This window comes from Tursiops truncatus, chromosome 8, assembly GCF_011762595.2.
Source record: "Tursiops truncatus isolate mTurTru1 chromosome 8, mTurTru1.mat.Y, whole genome shotgun sequence".
In the NCBI taxonomy this organism is placed as follows: domain Eukaryota; kingdom Metazoa; phylum Chordata; class Mammalia; order Artiodactyla; family Delphinidae; genus Tursiops; species Tursiops truncatus.
In genome coordinates this window covers 64,926,358-64,947,553 of record NC_047041.1, presented here as the reverse complement: position 1 = coordinate 64,947,553, position 21,196 = coordinate 64,926,358, and the positions used below count along the sequence as shown (strand labels likewise).

Here is a 21,196-nt window from a genome sequence, read left to right as displayed (position 1 = left end):
GAGGCCCAGGGCGGATGCCAGGCTGTTTTCCCTTCCAATGGCCTAGCAGTTGCCTGGGGAAGTGACTTTTTCTGCCATGGGGGGAACAACTTTGTTTCTGTTTTCTGTTACTTTACATTTTCTTCATCTTTTTTTTTTTTTTTTAAAAGAACTTGAAGGAATCCTTTGAGATGTATCTTTTAAAGAGGGTGCTAGACGGGAGGCACTAAAGGAGTAGCCCTTAACCTTGGACATGCATTAGAATCACCTTCTTAACCTGGACAGAACTCATGGAAAAGAAGCGCACTTTGATTTTCACCAACTTTTAAATCAAAGTGGTACTTCCTTCAATCTTGAAAGTAGGCAACAAACCACAGTATCATTAGCAGTTCCCTTGTTACCGGTCGCAGTCAGGCATAATTTTGTGCTCTCTCACTACTGTTGCAGATGACTTGAAACAGCATTTACACTCATCACTACTTAGAAATTAAGGTTATTGTCAGACCAGCCAGTAGGTTTTGCTGCTCCGTGTGTTAATAAAGAAGCCCATAGAACACTGTATCTGAAAATATTTTGATAACTGTATTTCAGTGCAGTCATTTTCCTTTGTAGTCTTGTGTGTTTTCCTTTATTTACCTAATGCATTATTCTGAGGAGGGATCTGTAGGCTTCGTTAAGCTGTCGTAGGAGTCCATGGCGTGAAAAATGTTAAGACCCCCTGTTTTTAAAAAGGCCAGGGGCCAGTGCCCACACTGGGGCCTCTTAGTCGTTCAGAGTTAGACGTGTCCTCCCTGGCAGAGGGAAGGTTGTTGAAGGGGATCTGTCCATTGCATTCCCTGGGGTGGGGTCGCCCCCACTGTGGATGGGACGTGACCTCCAGACCCCAGTAACGCCAGCCTCCGTTCAGGTATTTGAAGCCTAAGGGCTTCGCAGACCTGTTCGCAGGAAACTGAAGTTTGAAAAACTTCTGGTCACCGGCTTTGCGGGGCTCTTGAAAATGCAGGGTCAGGGTCCATCTCAGAGTTGGAATGTGCAGGTGGTCCCAGATCTGCCGTTTGACACCAGGTGGGCCAGGTGGGAAGTCTGCAGACCCCTGCCGCTTAGGGCTCCGGTGGAGGCGAGTCTTCCTCTGGGGAGGCCCGAGGCCCTGGCTGGGGCTTGGCAGCCTGAGCCACCTCCTGACGTGTCTCCGGACTTCTGCCTCCCTCTGAGGCCTTTTTCACCAGTGGATCAGCTTGAGGACACAGACAGGACGTCCCATTGGAGATTTTCGATGTTTTGGGAGGGATCATACACACCCCCCATAGTCTGTTCTTCCTTGGAGAAGGCTTGACCCGCTGTCCTGCAGACTCAGCCCTGAGCCGCTGGGATAGACAAGAGAAGGAAGACGAGCTAGTCCTCACCACCCCCCGTTCTCTCCAGCACGCGCACCTCGGGACCGAGCCTCAGAATGCCTTACGCTGAGCAGCTGGATCTTACATAGGCACCCTCTCCAAGAGTGTTTTGGGACATGACACATTCATGACTTTCTTCCCAAGGCAAAGGAAAAACAATTTGAAGGGGTTGGGTTAGGCGGAGTCAGCTCACTAACTCATGTGAAAAGAGTAAAAAGAAACCAAGTGAGTAAATATGGAGAAACTCCGTCTATCCCCAGTGATGGAGGGAGGGTCTTAAATAGAATCAAAATGTAACTGAGCAGTAGAGACACTCTCAGAAGCTACTAGCTTACTTACTGGAAAGCCTAAGCAGTCGCTCATACCCTGCCCCTGAAACCTACTCTGTTCCTCCTCCATCTCCTGCATTATCCTTTCCTGTGAATGAATGAAGGAATCACACGATCGTGTGAACCATACCGGCCTTAGCTGGGTGCAGGTAAATGTGAATGCGATTTAAGTTTCATCCTGGTCATTGCTTTGTTTGAAAGCGAGGTGATTTCACTAGGGCCTGTATGAGGAGTTGTGTGAGGGTAGGGACACAGATCTCTGGTCCCCACAGGCCCCGAATGGATCCCGCCCACTGCAGCCCCCTGCGAGCATCCTCCTCACCTGTGACTGGCACTGGCCGTGGCCTCCCCTAGTCACAGACGCAGGAAGGCCCAGAACACCTCTGCCATGGCAGCGGCTCGCCACCCTCCATGGCTGAACGTTATTTGTCTGGGGCAGGTACCAGCACCGACGGGACCTCTGATTCTGGTTGCAAGTGTCCCAGAAAGTGGCCAAGGCCCCAGCAGGACTGGAGGCGAGAGGATACAGAATGTGCATGAAGACGTGAGCCACACAGCAATTTCAGCCCTGAACCAGGAAAGGAGAAAGAGGAAGGTGATGGAAATTTGCCCAGGGTGGCTGAGGGGACAGCAGAAGCAGTGCTGTGGCCCGGTGCCAAGAAGCTGGTGGAAACAAGAACCGAGACGCGCCTTCCCATTGACACTCCTGTCCTGACGCCCGGGAGCTGGCTCCTGGGAGACCTTCCATGACACCCAGATCCCTCCCCCCGGGAGACCCCGTCCTCTGCTCCAGGGAGGGCTGCTCACACTTCCCCAAAGGTATCTCTTCGTGTGTCTCCTTCGAGGCCCCCGACGCAGTGGAGTCCAGGGGCGCTCCTGGTCTCCTGGGACACAGCACAGCCCCGGAGGACCCACCATCACGTCCCAGATGTTGCTTCCGGTGGCCATTCATTGCTCAGAATGTTTATGTTAAAAGAGAGAAGATGTAAGGCCCTTGCCGTGGACTCCCCTGCCAGTACCACGGGGTCCAGGCTGGGATGGGGGGGTGGCCTCTACCTCAGAGACCAACCAGGGCCACAGGGAGCAGTGTCAGCAGCTACTTTGGAGACTCACCATCAACAAGGACTGGTATTTTATGCAAAGTCATTTGGATTCACAGGAATTCTAGCTCTGCTGGACTCCTGAACAGTGAGGGGAGATGTCCAGCCAAGGAAAATGACATCAAACCTGTCTGGCTTGGAGAGCAGCCAAGAAGACCAAGGAGGCCATAGCCTGGCCGAGGCCAGAGAGTGTCAGAGTGGAGACGAAGGAGTTCGCAGAATCAGCCACCAGGCAGGTGACCAAGCAGAGGGATATGGAGTTGGCCTCCTCGCTCTAAACAACTGCCCGAGACTGCTGAGGACACAGCCTGCCATGCTTCCTGTCTGCCTACAGCAGGGGAGCAAGCCCTGTATAGACGCCGGCATTAGCCACTGAGCCGTGAGATCATCACCAGGGTGCCAGGCGGGAAGATTGGCAAGGCAAAGGGCAAGTTTGGGATGTGCTGTGCTTGGGTGATCTGTTACCCCAGTCTCCCTGGTGTAAAACAATCATTTGTTACGCTCGTGGATTAGGGGCTAAGAATTTGGACGAGGTTCAGTGAGATGGTTCATATCTGCTCCAGAGTCTGGGAGCTCTGACTTGAAGCCAGGGTGACTCAGTGGCTAAGGCTGGAATCATCTAGAAGCTCTTCATACTCATGCTTCTGGCTGTCACCTGGGACATTGGCTGGTTCTGCGGCCTCTCCACAGCCTGGGCTTCCTCCCAGCATGGTGGAGCCTTGGTTCAGAGGGCAAGCATCTGAAGAGGGAAAGAGCGAAGCAGAAGCTCTGTTGCCTCTCATGACCCAGCCTTGAAAGTCACGCAGCATCACTGTATCAGATTCATTAAAAGTGACCCTAGGGGCTTCCCCGGTGGCACAGTGGTTGAGAATCCGCCCGCCAATGCAGGGGACATGGATTCGAGCCCTGCTCTGGGAAGATCCCACATGCTGTGGAGCAACTAAGCCCATGCGCCACAACTACTGAGCCTGCGCTCTAGAGCCCACAAGCCACAACTACTGAAGCCCACGCGCCTAGAGCCCGTGCTCCACAACAAGAGAAGCCACTGCAATGAGAAGCCTGCGCACCGCAACGAAGAGTAGCCCCCATTCGCTGCAACTAGAGAAAGCCCGTGCACAGCAACGAAGACCCAACGCAGCCAAAAATAATTAGTTTTTTAAAAAAGGTGAGCCTAGGTGCTCTCCTAGGTTGGGTGGGATAGTTGAGGGACTGCCCTTTCAGTCCCCCCAGCTACCTATTTCAAAAAACAATCCAAAGATGCTGTAAGTGCTCTGGTGAGACGAGGCCAGTGACTCAAGTGAAGGCCTCAGAGGGCTTTGGGAGTTGAGGCACGTCCCGCCTTGGGTTGCCTAGAGACACAAATGACCAGCCAGCCACCGGCCACCTTGACTGCTGCTGGACAGGGTCACTCCTCAGAGAGAAAAACCAATTACAGACACTTGAAGCCTCCACAGTTTGAATCTTGGCTCTCCCAGTGTCAGTCTTGGCAAGCCTTATAAATGCCTGTTGGTCTTTGTAGTCCAAACGTATTCCTCTCTTCACCCGGCTTTCACTGGGGTGGGTACTGAGGGCCAGGGGTTCCCGGGAGACAGGCCCTCGCTGCCCAGTGGGGAGGGTCAGGGATGTGTCTGAGGAGGACACATTGTGTTGCTCCTTAAAGATGAATTGGCAGAGCGGGGAAGTGAGGGCATTCTAGAAGCAGTGACCAAAATCGGGTCTTGGAGAGGTCAGGAAATTGGACTGGAAAGCAGGTTGGGAACTGACCGTGAAGGGCTCTGTGTGCTGTGCAGAGATTGGACTCGGGTCGTCGTGGGAAGACAATGAGTTACAAGATGGAGTGTCCTCAGGGTGAAGGTCTCACGGGGACTCACAACCTGGGTGAATTTGCTAGGACCCTTGAGCCCTGCAGATGCAGACACGGGACATCCTTGGCCCTCTTGTGAACTGAACTCAGACCTCACTGATGTGTAGGTTATTGGTTTGCACGGGTGAGGAACATCTCTTTGCAGTGGCAGGAATGTTGGCGCCCCATCCAGGACACCCCCCATCTGGTGTCAGGGCCTTGAGGAGCCAGGTTGGTTGTCTGAGGGTTGCTGGGGGAGTGAGAATTCAAGCCAAGGGGGCAGTTCACGGTGCCAGGTGCTGCCTGGTGCAGGCAGAGAGCTCCTCGTGCCGGAACCTCAGGCCCCCGTCTCTCAGGTCACAGGGGGACATAACCTGTTTTTTATTCACTTCTCCCCTTGTCACACTTTGTTATTATGCCACCGTCACAGAGGCGGTCTGGATGCTCCCTGGGCCTGGAGGGCCGCCTGTCTCCTCCAATCTGGCAATGATTGAATTAGTCCAACCTCCGCTTCCTCCAGGGCCCCTCTGCTGGGGCAGCTCTCAGAACAATTACGGTTAGGCTCCTGACGGCTTGGGCAGCAGGCTTCTTCTGCACCAGCTGGGTCCCGTGTGTATTTGGTGAAGGTCAGACCTTCAAAGTCTGCCTTCGGAATGGGAGGGAGGGGTCGTGCAGACTCAAGAGCCTCAGAAACGTGGATGGGGAGAGGGTGGAGGGCTCACTCCACTGCTTCTAACCCAGGCGGTGACAACACTCAATTGGTTAGACACAGATTGGACACGTGAATAAGTTTTTTTTGGAATTAAATATGGGTAGAAATTCCCCAGAGGCAACATGGCTCAGGCTAAAAGAATGTGCTGGGAAGTTCCGTGAGTGTGGGGCTGGCTGTCTCTGTGGCCTGTCTGTGGGACAGGCTTTAGTCTGGAACACCCCTCTCCGTCCTTGAGGACCTGTGGGTGTGACGGTCTCCTCAGAGGGCCCGAGGTCTCGGCTGGGGGCCAGGAGGAGAGGAGAACTCCAGGACCGTGTCCTGAGTGATATGGGCACCGCAGGCTCTGGGGTATGGGTCTCCACACCTCGTGTGCTGAGCCCAGCTGGGGCCACATTTTCCTGTTTCTCGGGTTGTGTGACTGGGGAAGAGGTATTGGTGGGAGCAGCCCCGGAGCCCCAGGCCTTTGCAGATGTTGGGACTTTAGGATAATGATAGTTGGCGTCGGCTTCTGGCTCTGGCCTGGGTTTTTCCATCGGGCTATCCCTGCAGCATGGGTCAGGCCACAGCCCTGGGTGAGGTTTGCAGCTTTGGCTGAGAGTTTCCAGGGCAGCGTGGAGGAGAGGCTGGGGGCACCCTGCTGTGTTCGAGACAAATGTGCATGAGTGTCACAGCTCCTGCGATTGACCTGGTCTTAAGGTCAAAAAAGGAGTCTGAGGAACAGGGGAAGCTGACTTGGAGATCCTGTAGAAGGAAGGGGAGGCCGCCTGCCGGCTGCTCTCAGCACCACTCCCAGCCCTCTGGGCACCTGCACCAGGGCCCAGCCTTGGAGACCCTGCCCTCCCTTGCAGGCAGAGCTGGCAGCTCCCAGGCTCCCCCAGAGGCCTCCTGCCCCACACTTCTCCCTCCTGCCCCCTGGCCTGGGCCCCCAGGCTGCCTGTTCGCTGGGGTCTGCCCTTTTCTCCCTAGAGCACTGGGTCGGGGTCAGATGGAACTCTTGGGCTGAGTGCCCCCCCTTACCACTTCTTACCCATGACCTTGGCAAGTGACCTCACTGCCTTGGTCTGTAAAGTTGGGCTTCTCTTGCTCACTTTGGAAGACGATGAGATGAGATGAGGGATGCCAAATGCCTAGCACCCAGGGTGATTGAATCGTGTGTCTCCTGGCCGCTTGCATGCCCTCTTGTAATTGGGCATCCCTGGGCCGCCCTTGTACTTCTGTGCACCTGTCCTCCTCCCTCCTGTCTCCCCACAGCAGAGGGCTCCAGGGTGAAGCAGGAGGTTGTCTTGTGGTGATGGATGGAGAGCCCTGGCTGCACCTGACATTCTGGGTCTTTTCAGTAGGACAGGTATTCACTCTAGAATGAGATCTGCTGGCCTGAACTTAGCTCAGAAGCTTACTCAAGGCTTCCCACGGTCACCTTTTGAGCTCCTGCAGTGAGTTACGAGCGCAGACAGAGGTGCGCCCTGGGGGTTGAGTCCTGGGCGCCCAGCACTGTTCCAAGAGCATGCACATTTTATCTCTTTTCATCTGTCCAACAGCCTCTTGAGGATTCTCATTTTACAGACAAATCGAGGCACAGAGAGGCTCAGTAATTTGCCCAAGGTCACCCAGCTTGTAAGTGAACCCATATTCAATTCCATGCTGGGGCCCCAAAGCCTGCAGCTCACCCTCATGCCAACCCCAGGTACACTGGTGCCACGTGGCCTTGAGGGGCTGAAGGACATGGAGTAACCAGAGTGCGTTGAGTGCAGCGACAGGGCCCGGAGAGGGAGGTGTGAGGGTGTGTGCTCCCAGAGCGCCCGGGACTTCCCCAGTGTTGGCACTGCAGGGGCCGCATCCCAGGAAGCCCCCCCAGTTCTGGGAAGATGAGGACGGTTGGTGCCCACAGTCTGCTCAGGAGGGCCGGGGCTCAGAGAACAGCCCCACGTCTGGGAGGGACATTTGTTTATCTCAGACTGTACCATCCCCGCATCCCAGGAGCATTCAGGGCCCGGCACCACCACTACACACCTGGGACCAGGAGAGGACCATCCATCCAAACTCTGTAACCAGAGCATGGGCCTGGGGCCCAAAACTTGCTGGTTGAAAGTTTCTGGGCTCAACGCAGAAACCTTGTTCCGGTCCCTGGGGTAAAAATCCTTCAGAATGTGCCGTGTCTTTCCCCCGCCACCGACCCCATCCCCTCTGTCATACCTCCGGCTCCCACCCCGAGGGAGATTTGAAGCTCAGGGACAGAGGCTGGATGTGTGTGGAAGGTCTGAAACAGAGGAGATTTGGCCACAGGCTTGTTGGGAGCGGCGGGTGTCAGATTCCCAGGGCTGCCAGAATAAAGCACCGCAAGCTAGGTGACAAGGTGACCCACTAGAAACGTGTTGTCTCGCAGCTCTGGAGGGTGGAGGTCTGACGTCGAGCTGTTGGCCGAGGTGGGTCCTCTGAGGGCTGAACAGCTTGTAGATCTTCTCTCTGTTCTTCACAACGTCTTCCTTCCAGCAGTGTCTGTCTCTGTGTCCAAATTTCCCCTTTTCATAAAGACACCAGGTGTATCGCTCTAGGGCCCACCCTAATCACCTCATCTTAAGTAATTATATCTGCAATGACCCTATTTCTAAATACGGTCACATTCTGAGGTATGCCGACTGAAAAAAAAAAAACAAACACAACCTGCAATTTGAATGTTATGTTTTATTTGGTGGACATTATGAGGACTTCAAGCCCGGAAGAGAGGACTCTCAGATCACTCTGAGGGAGTGTTCCGAAGAGGCAAGGCGGAGGGGGGGGGGTGGAGCCAGGATATATAGGAGTTTTTGTAACGAAGACCAGGTAGTCAGGACATCAAAAGATTACTATTAATTAAAGAAAACCAGATATCTCAAGATAAGGAAGTTAGCACTGTTCTATGTATGGGAAGATGCAAGAGTCTGGGCTCACTGAAATCATTCCTTTGATGTGCACTTCAGCTGTCTGGGGCCAGTACCCTGCTTTTCTCCATTCTGAATTCCCCCGGGGTACACAGTTGGGGGTGACTGCAGTGGCTGAGGGCTTGGCAGTGGGCAGCCCCTTTGGTTTGTCTCCATCCTGAGTTCCCTCAGGGCTCATGGTTCGGGGCAGCTGTCACGTGATGGCTTGACGGCTGCAACATCCTTTGTTTACTGATATGGCAGGCAACATTTTTCATTCACAGGTACTAGGAATCAGGGCTTCAAAATATGAATTTGGGGGGAGCATAATTCAACCTGTACCTGGGTATTCAGAGGCAACAGGGTGTGGTGGAAGGTCAGTGAGCCTCAGCTTGGGGGTCTGATGGACTTGGGTTTACATCTTAGTGTTTCCAACTCCATCGATGACCTTGGGCTCTGAGCCTCAGTTTACTTACCTGCAAAGTGGAGATTGGTCTTTGGTTCATCTATGTATTTTTAACTGAATGGCAACTCTGCGCCGGGCACGTGCTGGGGGATGTGAAGTGACCTCACGGGGCTGTGAGGATAGAGAGAGCCATGGAAGCCCAAGCAGGTGCTCTCTGAACCTTCCCTGCTGCAGGGGCTGTAGCTCCAAGGGCCAGCGAGTTTCAGCTGGTGGAGGTCCCCTGGGCCTTCATTTCATGTGCCCTGGCTGGTTCCCCTGAAGATGGGCTTGAGAGGAGCCTGTGGAAAGCCTCAGCCCTGGCAGGGGCCCCCCTGGTGGCCTCCTCCTTTAGGCCTCTCGATATAAGAATGTCTGGATTCCCGGGGACCATGAACAACATGTCCCGGCCAGTGTGAGAAGCGAAGTGTGGCAGCAAGAGGGCCACAGAGAAGCTGAGCTCCCCCCAGCCGCTCGCCACACAGAAGCCGAGGAAAGCCTCGCGGGGTTCCTGTGCTGTTTTCTCCCCCTTCCTTTGCCTCCCCTGATAAACTCTGAAATGGAAAATCAAAGACGCAGAATGGCTCCTTTGCCATTTTCCAGTATTTCATGGTAGTGTCGAAGTGCCAGGGCCATTTCCCGGCCTAGCATCCTGCCAGATCTCCAGTGTGTTCCCTGCCGGTCCCGCCTCCGCGCTGGCCTCTGAGCAGAGTGCTGTGCAGAGCGCCTTCTAAACATAGCTCCGTCCTCGGAACAACAAAGCCTCCCCCCACCCCCCCACCCCCGTCCTCTGAATGGCTGCGGTCCTGACAGCAGGCCTCTGGGCTGTTTGTCAGCCTTCCCCACCAGGATGGGAGGGAGGGGTGGGGACAGACAGCGAGTGGCCGGGACCGGGGAGCCTCCGAAGAAGCTGGCTCTAAGTGACCCAGCTTTGAGGCCCAGATGCCCACGGGCCGTGGCCCTGGCCCTGAGTCTCCGGGGATGTGTGGGGCCTGTGGCCTCGTCCCAGGCGGGCTCTGCTAAGCTGGGACTGAGGCACAGGGGACTGGTTGGCGCTGAAGGGAGAGAGGTGATCCTCCCAGGAGGGGAGATGGAAGGATCCTGTCCTTAGGGTCAGACCCACTGGCTTGGACTCGCAACGCCACGTCTGGGCTGGGTGACTCTGGACAGATCCTTCACCTTAAATCTCAGTTTCCACATCTGGGAAGTGTGGGTACTAAGGCCCGCGTTGGGGGGAGTCAGGAGAACTGGTGCTGAGTGGCGGCAGCAGTGACCCGGCCATGCCTGGGCCTGGTGCCAGAACACCGTGGGCAGCTGGTGTAGGCTCAGCTTGTCATCTCACCCCAGCACCTCATCCCACCTGCTCCGTGGTGCTCACATGAGCCCTTCATTTTTTTCTTTTCTTTCTTTTTTAAAAATTTTTTGGCATTCTCACAGCCCGGTGAGATAGGTCACAGCTGTGAAGTGGCAAAACCAGAATTCAGTTTCTGCTCTTTTGGCCTCTAGGGGTTCTTTACACTTTGAAGTTCCAAGGTTTCCAGTATGATCACAATTCTCAAAGAGCATCTCCAGCATTTCTAGCTGCTGGGAATGCACATCCACAGTAAGCGAGCTGGCAGACGGTTAACAAAGAAGCACCGAGCTTTCCTGGGGGTCAGTCATGCTGAACTAACCTGCCAGAGCCCCTGGCAGGTAGCAGAAACATGTCTGCAAAGGAAACCATTGCTTTAGTGTATCTGAATTTTTCAAAAGTGTTTGGCAAGGTTCCATGCCAAAAATTTTTCCATACCTAGAAAAAAATGAATTGCTTCACTGTGACTCTGTAGGGAATGCTTTGTTCTGCGTAGGAGTCAGTTTAGGGAAAGGAAGATATTCCTGAGGATGAAGCTGTTCTTTGCTTGATGGAGAATTGTGAACAGCAGGGGCTCTTAGCTCATATCTTTTTTTTTTTAATTTAATTTATTTGGCTGCCCCAGGTCTTAGTTGCGGCATGTGGGATTTTCATTGCGGGATCTTTAGTTGCAGCATGTGGGATCTTTAGTTGCGGCATGTGAACTCTTAGCTGCAGCGTGTGGGATCTAGTTCCCTGACCAGGGATCGAACCCGGGCCCCCTGCACTGGGAACGTGGGCTCTTAGCCCCTGGACCACCAGGGAAGTCCGCCCCTGCCCCCACAGCTCATATCTTTTAAATTAAAGATCTGGAAAGGGAAATATGTAGTAAAAATTCCAAGTCTACAGGATTCTTGGGGAATGAGAAGCCAAGTTAATGGAATGTGCATATTTTCTTGCTTTGGTTCCCAGATCAATGCTAACGGTCAGCATTTTGTTAGCCTGTTTGCTCCAGTAATATACAAGTGGTTTCATCCACTAAGCGGTATCCATCAGGTGCCCCCACATGCCAGGCGCTGTGCGGGGTCCAGGCGCGTGTCACACGTATTGTTATTCTGCTCTACAGGAGTGAGATTACATGCTTCTTTCACTTGCTTGTTTTACTTACTGATGGATTGTAAACATCACAGTGCAAAGAACTACCTCATTCTTTTTAATGTCTGCCTGGTGCCATTTTCCCACGAAATGATTGTACAATAATTTCATCAGTCCCCTCTTATTGGGCATTTCCATTATTTCTGGATTACAAATATGATACTGACATATAGCCTTAAACATCCCTGTACTTGGGTGTCTGCACCTATGGATGAGTGTTTCTGAGGATAGCCACCTGGAAGGGGAGTTACTGGGTCAAAGGGTCTATGCATTTACATTTTTGATAGATGCTGATGAGTTGCCTGCAAAGAACATCTACTTCAACTTTAATTACCCCCTAACTGCCATCTGGCAATGCTCAGTTTCTCAAATCCCTACCAACTTGGGATATTATGCAATGTATTAGTTTCCTATTGCTGCTGTAACAGCTTACCATATATTTAGTGGTTTAAAACAGGAATTTATTATCGTACCTTTCCATAAATCAGAAGTCCAACAGGAGTCTCATTGGACTGAAATCAAAGTATTGGCTCCTTCTGGAAGGTCTAGGAGAAATACTGATCCTTGGCCCATGGCCCTTCCATAGTCAAAGCCAGTTAGGTCTGGATAACTGGGGATGAGGGTCTTTGCATGTGGCATTGCCGTGACACTGACCCTGCTGCTCCTTGGCACGTGCAAAGCCCCTTACCATTACACTGGGTGCACCTGGAAAATCCAGGCTTCTTTCCTTATGTCAGGTCAGCTGATTAACACCCTTAATTCCACCGTGACTTTAATGTCCCCTTGCCATGTAACATGACATGTCCATAGCTTCCAGGGATGAGGGTGTGGACATTGGGGTAGGGGGGGAGTATTCTGCCTACTGCAGATAGTATCAAACTTCTTGTTTCTGTTCTAAGTGAAAACGTGGTATCCAGCTCTGTTAAGTTGCATTTTCTTGATTATTGGTGAAATCGAACATCTTTATTTATTTATTTATTTATTTATTTATGGCTGTGTTGGGTCTTCGTTTCTGTGCGAGGGCTTTCTCTAGTTGCGGTGAGCGGGGGCCTCTCACCGTCGCGGCCTCTCTTGTTGCGGAGCACAAGCTCCAGACGCGCAGGCTCAGTAGTTGTTGCTTACGGGCCCAGTTGCTTTGCGGCCTGTGGGATCCTCCCAGACCAGGGCTCGAACCCGTGTCCCATGCATTGGCAGGCAGACTCTCAACCACTGCGCCACCAGGGAAGCCCCTCGAATATCTTTTCTGCGTGAAGAGACAAAGCAGTTTCACTGGCTGTAAGTTGTCTGTTCATACCCTTCTCTCTTTTCTGCTGGGTTGCATTTTTTTTTTTTTAATTGAATGATAAATTCTTTGAGGGCAAAGGCCTTCTCCTATTCACGTTTGCATCCCAATGCTTCAAAATGTGGCCGGGTTCAGAGAAGGGCCTTGATACCTGTGGGCCCTCTACTCCCTCCCTCCTGCCCCCACCACCCCATGCTCTTGCTATTCTGTTTTGGAAGAAATGTCAGGACGCTTCTGGCTTAACTGGCTGAGTTGAGTCTGTGTCGAGGAAGGCGTGGTGGCTGAGTGCTTTACTTAAAAACCTGTCGGCTTCTCAGGCTATTATGGACTCTGGGGTCACACAGACTGAGTGCCCTGCCCCCAGCTCAGCCCCTGATTTGGGCGGCCCTTCCGCCCCTCTGAGACTCAGTTTTCTCACCAGTAAAAACAGCCGACCTTTTAGGGTTGCTGGGTTGGGAACAGGGACAAGATCGATTCCTTTTGGGAGGGCAGACCCTACTTGCTGAGCTGCTGCACTGCTGTGGTGATGGAAACTTCGGGCAGAGCCATGGGAGGGGGCTCGTGGGCCGAGATGCGTGGGACGCTGGGGAGACACAGAGAAGAGCAATTTTAGGTCATCTTGCAGGGTGGTGGGCAGTGTGCTCTCCTTTTGTTACTGAATCAAACTTGGGTCCACTTGCCTGCACATAGTAAAGCCGATCTTCTGATGCTGGGTTGTGGTGAGGAAAGTGCAGCGTTTGTTGCAAGGCCAAGCAAGGAGTAAAGCTCAGAAGATCCCAACTCCCCGATGGCTTTCAGGGAAGGGTTTTTAAAGACAGGTTGAGGGAGAGAGTTGCACATGTGCGTGATGAGCTTGCGGACATTCTTCTGATGGGTGGGAAGGTAACTGGGAGTCAACATCATCAGTCTTCTGGTTCCAATTGCCTGGGGTCCGTGGGCTTGTGATCAGCATCTAGTTAACTTCTTCCACCTGCTGGGGGTTTCAGTAACTGCAAAACGGCTCAAGGACATATTTAATGGCTAAACCATCACTGTTTTGTCTTGCTTGACTGTTTTCCTTTGGTTCTGCATTTTCTCACTTCTCTGATTAAATTTTTTCTTCAGAACTCAGGGAAGGCCTAGGAGGTTAAAGTTTTTCTACAAACAAGAGGCAGGCGGAGGACATGGGGTGGGGGTGAGGGTCTGTCCCAGGAAGGCCCCATTGGGTCCTGCTTGGTTACCCTTGGACACTTTTTGAGAGGTTACAGTAGAGATTTAAATTACTTTTCACTTTTTCTGGGTGTCAGCCCTGGTCCCTTCTGGAGCCCCTGGTGAGCACAGAGCCTGGCACACGGGGGTGACTGGTACCACGTCTCCAGGTTGGCCTCTTCCCCGTCATCGCTCAAAGGGGCTGTTGGAAGATGGTGTCCAGTGGGACTGATGGTCTTCCTGGCTGGGTGGGCTTTGCTTGGTGAACAGAGCATGACCGCATGCTCTGAGGTATGCCAGGCTGGGGGTCAGTGCCGGGCGGGAGTTGCAACAGTCCTATGCAGAGGCCAAGCCTGCAGCTGCCCTGAACCAAATACCCATCTTCTTAGGCCTGCAGTGTTGGCCTGGGGACACCTGTCACTTCCCAGGGACAAAGCTTCATTCCCTAGGCTACCTGGCCAGAGCCTCCCTGCTGACCCCCAGGCCTACACACATGCTCTGACCCTGGGGGTCCCTAGAAGACCCCGTTCACAGTCTCCTGTCCATACCCATTAGCACTGGTGCCTCAGCTCACAGAGCAGAGGGAGGGACCAGCCCAGGCCACTTAGGCCAGGGCTTGCGCATCCAGGCCTTTCTGGGTCCGGCTCCACACCTGCTTTCAGCATGGAGCATGCCCAGGTCAGAGCGGGGAGGCAGGTCCCTCCCTCCCCCAGACCCTCCCATAAGGTTTGCTGGGGCCCCAGAACACCTGCCTCAGGGGAGTTTCTCATCCGTGGGTCCCTGACGGCCACATCTGGAGCCCTAGGCCCCCTCAGCCAAGGGCTGGTGGTGGAGAGGGTCCCCCTACCCTGAATAGCTGTTCTATCTTGGGGGGCCCCCTTGGCCTCTCTGAGCCTCAGTTTCCAGGTTGATAGCATGGGGAAAGTAATCCCTCCCTGCTGCTTGCTGGGGAAGCCACGAGGTAGACCGGGGACGTTGAGCCCGCCGGGGCTGGCACCATGACGGGTTGTCAGTGGTGGATCTTATGCCTCTCGCCTCTGCTGCCCTCCTCTCCCTCTGAAGCTGCCAATTCCCAGGCCGGAGCCTGACAGCAGGCCCGGAGCTAAAGCAGCCCTGCTCTTGCCAGTGACGGGTGACAGTGGCCGGGCTGCAGTGGCCTCCCTTTTCTGGGCCTTGGGGTGGACAGATCCCTTCTCTCCCTTTCTCCTCCATTTGTCCGGCCGAGCAGGGCTGGCAGCCATGAGAAGGCACCTGGGCTGGAGGGCTGAGTGCCAGCTGCACCCTCCTCGGGTTTCAAAGCTGGCAGCTGCCTTTGCCAGGCAGCCCTGGACCCCAGACCAGGACCCCCAGGAGGCCCCCCGACAGCCCCCCAGCTGCACAGCCTCTGCAGCACTTTTCCTTCACTGTCAGCAGGGCCCTACTGGGCCTGGACCCCAGCCCTTCCTGTGCAGCCACCTGGGCCTGGAACTCATTAGCTCTTCTTATTAAATCCATCTGCTCCTCCTTGAAGAATGGCTGAGTCTCTGTGCTCCCATCCTGGGTGTGTGAGGGGGAGAGCTGCACGCAGACTCGATTGTGTGCACTGGGTGTGGCATCCTGCAGGGCAGAAGCCCGGGCGTGCGGGGTGGGTGAGGGCCCCCGCCAGCCTGGAGGGAGTGGATGCTGAAGTGAGAGAGCCCGGCGGGCCGCCTGGGTGTAAGAGGAGTCTGGAGGCCATTCCTGTGGGCTAAGACTTCGGGATAAAGTGGGGCTTGGCCCTTCCAGGGCACCGCGGGTCAGCTGATCTGCCTTTCACTGATGAAGCTGCTCCCTCTTCCCCTCCCCTCTCCTCTCCTCCCCTCCCCTCCCTCCCAGGAGTGCATCATTGATGAGGACTGTGGGCCTGGCAGGTACTGCCAATTTTCCAGCTTCGAGTACTCCTGCCAGCCGTGCCGGGACCAGCAGACAGTGAGTGTGCCCAGAGGCCCCCAGAGCTGCAGCGCCAGGGCCATGGGGGCCCAGAAAAGGGGACCTGGGGGAGAAGGCCAGTGGCCCCCAGTTCTCAGCTGGGCTTCCTGGAAGCCTCCTATGGGGCCCCACCGTGTCCACGCTTGGAACAGCCAGTCCATGGTTCCCAGTGGGGCTGACTCCTGGGGTGACCAGAAGCCATCTGCAGACCTGCTGTCACCCTACCCGCCCAGTGGCTTCTGGCCCCAGTGCCTGCCTCATAGATACGAGAGATGCAGAGGGAGGACAGAGGAGGCCCTACCCTGCCCCTTCCCTGGGGAAAACCATCCCAGTAGATGCAGCCGGCAACACCACGGCAGCCCTTGGGCAGGGAAGGGGCAACCCACGCCCCAGATCTTTCTCCCAGTCTGCTCAGAGAGGGCAGAAGGAGGCCCAGGAAGAAGCCAGAGCATGTTCCAGATGGAGGTTCCACAGAGAAGCGGGAAGCCGGGGAAGAGGGACACTCCCTCTGCCCAACAGATGTTTTAGCCAAAGCCATATATGGGCTTTTCTGGTCCTTTTCATTATTAAGGCAATAACACAGCACGATAACAAGTTTGGAAAATAGAGGGCTTCTTGCCGCCCTGCCTGGCCCCACCTGTGGTTAGGCAGCTCCTGGCCTGCTCGGTGCCACCACTCCACACGTGCGACCCCAGGTCCAAGGCACCCAGTGCCCTCCTGCCCCTGTGGCTGTCCAGGCTTGGGCCTTAATTTAATCAGCTGATCAGATTCACGCCGCTGCCTGCGTCTGTGGGCCATAAGCCATCTTCCTTCCTGACCGTTAATTAGGGACCTAATGAAAAGGAGGCAAAGCCAAGTCTGGGGGGGGAACCGAAAAGATGCAACCATCCTTTATAAAATCTCAAGCTGTGTAGGACTCCCCCAGGTGTCATGTTTCCTGCCCAGCTCCCATCTCCACCCCCTTGACTTCCCTAAGACACCCCCAGACCAAGGAGCTCGGTTTCCTCCTGTCTATAGTAGGAGGATGTGGGGTAGCCGACCTGCACTGTCTCCAGGCTTCTGGATTGGGGGCAGGGACAGGCTGGGCTCCCTCAGGTCCGTGAGCCACCTGTGTTTTCCCTCCCTGCTGCAGCTCTGCACCCGGGACAGCGAGTGTTGTGGAGACCAGCTGTGCGTCTGGGGTCACTGCACCAGAACGGCCACCAAAGGCGGCAACGGGACCATCTGTGACAACCAGAGGGACTGCCAGCCGGGGCTGTGCTGTGCCTTCCAGAGAGGTGGGTGGGCTCCCCTCTGGGGGCAGGACAAGCCCTGTCCCAAGCTCTAGCACACTGGGCCTCCTGGGGCCCCGTCCATGCCAACCACACCTTTTCAGGGACCTCCTCCTAGGCAGGGTCCCCGATGCTCATTGGTATGTGTCCCAGCACCGCAACTTCTTCCCGGGGCTGAAGACCAGCTCTCTGTCTCACTCTTTTTCTTTTCCTCCCATGATGCCTGGAAATTAAATTCCTTCAGGATGCATGAGCCCAAGGAGGGAGGAATACCCCCAGATGCGTGGGATGAGGGCACCCCCTCCCCATCACACTCCACCCATTCCCCAGGCCTCAGGGTAGCACCTGGACCTGGTCCGCTTTCCTGAGAGTGGCCCCCTTCTACTCCCATCTCTCATTCTCACTGCCCTTCCCAGGTGAGGTCTGCTCAGGTGCTCTCCCTATCCACGGGTGTTTCTGAAACCGTCCCTTAACCCCTCCCTCAAGCCCTAGTCCACCTGGTATCTGCTGCCCCAGCAATTTTCCTCAAGGACATGGCTCCCTGGGTATCATTCCTCTGGGAGCTGCGGATGCTCCTGTCCTGTCACTTCAATTCCACTCCTCAGTTGGCCTTCCAAGACCTCGGCCGGGTCCAGCTTACCTGTCCTCCTTTTCTCTCTACTCCTGGGCCCATCTGGGAATCTTGCTGTCCCAACCTTTCTCACCAGCCCATATATATATAAACATAGTTACTTTCATTTTTTAATTATACAAATAATACATTTTCAGTGTAGGAAAACTGGAAGATACAGATAAGCAAAGGTCTTATCTATATCCTTCCAGATTTTTTCTCTTTGAAAACATATTTTGTAATAATAATTCCTGCCCCTCCAAAAAAAACTTCAGTGCCTTTTTCTACTCTTAATTTCTCCATACCTCTGGCCTCAAAACCCAGCACAAGACCACCTCTTCCAGGCAGTCCTCCCTAACTGCTCCAGCCCTCCCGGCTTGTTCCCTCCTGAGCCCATGCCATCATTCTGGTTTCCTACCATCCCACCTCTTCAATCCCAACCTCCACTTTGGGGTTCAGGGTGGAAGCTGGGGGGCTGCACCCCATTTCTCTGCTCCTTCCTTTGGTGCCTGCCTGCCTGCCTGGTACAGGGGTAACCCTCAACTGGTTCCAGGTCTGTTGTTTCCTGTGTGCACACCCCTGCCCGTGGAGGGTGAGCTCTGCCACGACCCTGCCAGCCGGCTTTTGGATCTCATCACCTGGGAGCTGGAGCCTGATGGAGCTTTGGACCGATGCCCGTGTGCCAGTGGCCTCCTCTGCCAGCCTCATAGGTGAGGTCTCACTTGCCCTTTCTGTCGGGGGCTGAGAGCAAATGAGGTGCCACCCAGTGGGGACCCAGGAGCAGGAGCAGGGTGGGGGGAAGATGTGGATTTAATTTAAGGTAGGTTTAGTTGGAGGTGTCCTTGGGTCTTCCAGATGGAGGGTCCAATAGCGGATCTATAGGACTAGGGCTCAGGAGGTGTGGCCAGGGGTACAGATTTGGGTTCATCTGTGTGAGGGTTGAAGCCTCCTCAGTAGATGACGTTAAAAAAGACTGGGTGTGGAGGGAGCCCAGGCGCATCACAATGAAAGAGCAGAGGAGACTGAGAAGGTGCAGTCAGAGAGGTAGGAGGGCAGCCGGGAGATTGGCCAGCAGAGTAGAGGCCGTGGAGAGACGTGAAGCACCAGGCCTGCTCAGAGGCTAAGTTCTCCGTGCGCATCTCACTCAGCAGCCGCTGCTCTGCCTTCTCTCCCAGCAGGATCCAGGGTGGCTGGGGAAACAGACAGAACCCTGGCCCTGGCCCACAAGGCCCAGGGCTCCCCATAGGTGCAGCAGGGGCTGCTGCTGCCTGGGGGCCCAGGTGGGCAGGGGGCTGTAAACTCTCAGACCGCCAAGTCCTCAGGGCTGCCAGAGAGGGTCCGTGACAGGAGGACAGACCTGTGGCTCGACGTGGGGGAGCTCACCTTGGAGCACATTCTCCAAAGGTGACCCTCCCTCAGCATCTGCTTTAAGGCAGGATGTTAGAGGAGGTGCCGTGAAGGTGAGCTGGGCTTGTGCAGAGGGCAGGGCCTCAGTTTGGGGGCCTGGGCCTCGCCCCCGTCCCTCCCTCCACAGCCACAGCCTGGTGTATGTGTGCAAGCCCACCTTCGTCGGGGGCCGCGATGAGGACGGAGCAAACCTGGTGCCCAGAGACGTCCCTGATGAGTATGAAGACGGCGGCTTCATCGAGGAGGTGCGCCGGGAGCTGGAGAACCTGGAGAGGAGCCTGTCAGTGGAAATGGCTCTCAGGGAGCTCGGGGCCGCTTCGGAGCTGCTGGAGGGAGAGGAGATTTAGACCCAGGCCTGTTCTGTGGGTAGACATGCAACAGAAGTAGTTAATTTATTTCCCCAGCTGTGTCCCTAGGTGTGAGCTCACCAGGCTTTTTTTCCGTGGCCTCTTCCCAGTACATTTTCCCCTCTGGCTTAAAACAACATGAGGGGCTGCACCCTTGCCCAGCACCCACCCCCTCCCCCATGCACCACAATTCTGGTGTCGGGGAAGACCAGGGTGTGGGAGGCTGAAGGTAGAATAGGGCTGCTAAACTGGTCCAAAGTATTGGCTGCTTCGCCTCTGCTGGTTGGCAGACGGCACGTTTCGTTTTGTGTGACATTGCCTCGAGAATAGTTGGAGGGGAGGGGATGGAAAAGAATGCAGAATTTCCCCACGATGGGTTTTGGGGTAATGTTGACTCTCAAACATGTGGAGAAGAATGCCCTGCTTTGCAAACGTAAACCTGCGAAAATGCAACAAGTGAATCTTTCATGCCATTCTCCCCATGGGCACAGGCAAGCGCTGCCCTCAGCTGCTGCAGGTGAAACGTTCTCACTCCACGTTACCTGCATTCATCCTCTCAGCAGGGTTACTCAGCTCCTACCTCTGTGCCAGGGCAGCAGTGTCATGTCCTCTCACCACAGCCTGGTGAAGGGGGCATTGGTCTCCCCGTCTGCCAGGATCTCGGAGGCTCAGAGATGTCAAGTGGCTTTGCCAAGTCACACAGCTAGTGAAGACCAGAGCAGGATGTCACCCAGGTGTGATTCCAAGCCCAGTGCTCTCCCCACCAGCCTCAGTGCCACCTAAAGTACCCGCTACGAGGATGAAGAATGAGATTTTTTTTTGAGGCACACCTGGAACTAAGGTCAAACTAGTTCACACATCCCTGTAAGATTAAAGTTCTGCTGTTTGTTAGAAAAACAGCCTTCTCCCCAGTGTGGGTGGCCATCACTCCAGTGGAGACAGAGGTATTGACACTATCCCCTGTGGCAGTCAGTTATATCAGTAACTTTGAAGGTACACATGACCGGAGCATAATATGTAAGTTAATGTGCCAGAAACAGTACTTAGGTAATCTTAGGGCCAGGATTATAAATGAAATTTGCAAAATCACTTACCAGCAACTGAAGACCATATTGACTGCATGGAGAAAATCGAGCCAAGCAAGACTTTGTGAAATATGGTTGTAATATCCAAGCTAAGAGCACTGAATTGTATGCTGTTCCATAAATGATATTTTCAAGTGTCATGGACTGTTTCTATCACGTATTCAGAGTTATTAAATGTTAAAGTCACACACAATTGTATAAGCATGCTTTCTTTAAGTTTTAAATTATGTATAAACACATGTTGCATTTAGAAATCAAGCATAAATCACTTAAACTACTCTTTTGTAGCTCTTGGACTTCTTTTTCCTTTTGACTTTGAAAACATTCCTTTCAGCCAGAAAACATAAAATAGAAATGACCTGCATTGTCCAAAAAGAAAATAAAAAGTTCTTCCATAAAGCAAATTTTCCAGACAATGGAAGCACACCTCTTTTAGCATCAAAATATTTTAGAAATGTTAACCATTTTGGGATGGGAATTAGTCCTTAAGAGTGTCAGTGCTTCATTGTCTCTGAAAGAGTAAATGGAATGTGTATGCCTCTTTTCTGGGGAGGCTTCTTTAATCAAATGCAGTTCTGGGCCAAACACAGTAAGATCTTCAGTGACCATAATAATCCATAATAATAAACTACTATATATGAAGGTCAGCTGGGTGACTGATTGATAGACACCAGATTAGACAGTCTACCCATATGAATTCAATCTTCATTGAACCCATGAATATTTTCTTCATTTAACAGATGAAGAAATGGATACTCAAAAAGATTAAGTGATAGAGCTAGAAGTCAAAACAATATCTAATACAGTATGCTCAGGATATACTGATGTTTATCTCTTAAAATTAGCTGTTTTCAATGTCCAGAATCATCAGGACCACT

General features: G+C 53.7%; 1 protein-coding gene across 1 annotated transcript in view; it reads left to right on the top strand.

The window, feature by feature from the left end:
* DKK3 (dickkopf WNT signaling pathway inhibitor 3) overlaps window positions 1-20,596 on the top strand; it is a 48,311-nt gene extending 27,715 nt beyond the window's left edge. The window contains exons 5-8 of the mRNA XM_019948202.2: window positions 15,506-15,598; window positions 16,731-16,875; window positions 18,033-18,189; window positions 19,014-20,596. Coding sequence (XP_019803761.1) covers window positions 15,506-15,598; window positions 16,731-16,875; window positions 18,033-18,189; window positions 19,014-19,233 — 615 coding nt within the window. The 3' untranslated portion in view covers window positions 19,234-20,596. The remainder of the gene's footprint in view (window positions 1-15,505; window positions 15,599-16,730; window positions 16,876-18,032; window positions 18,190-19,013) is intronic.
* The last annotated feature ends 600 nt before the right edge of the window (window positions 20,597-21,196 follow it).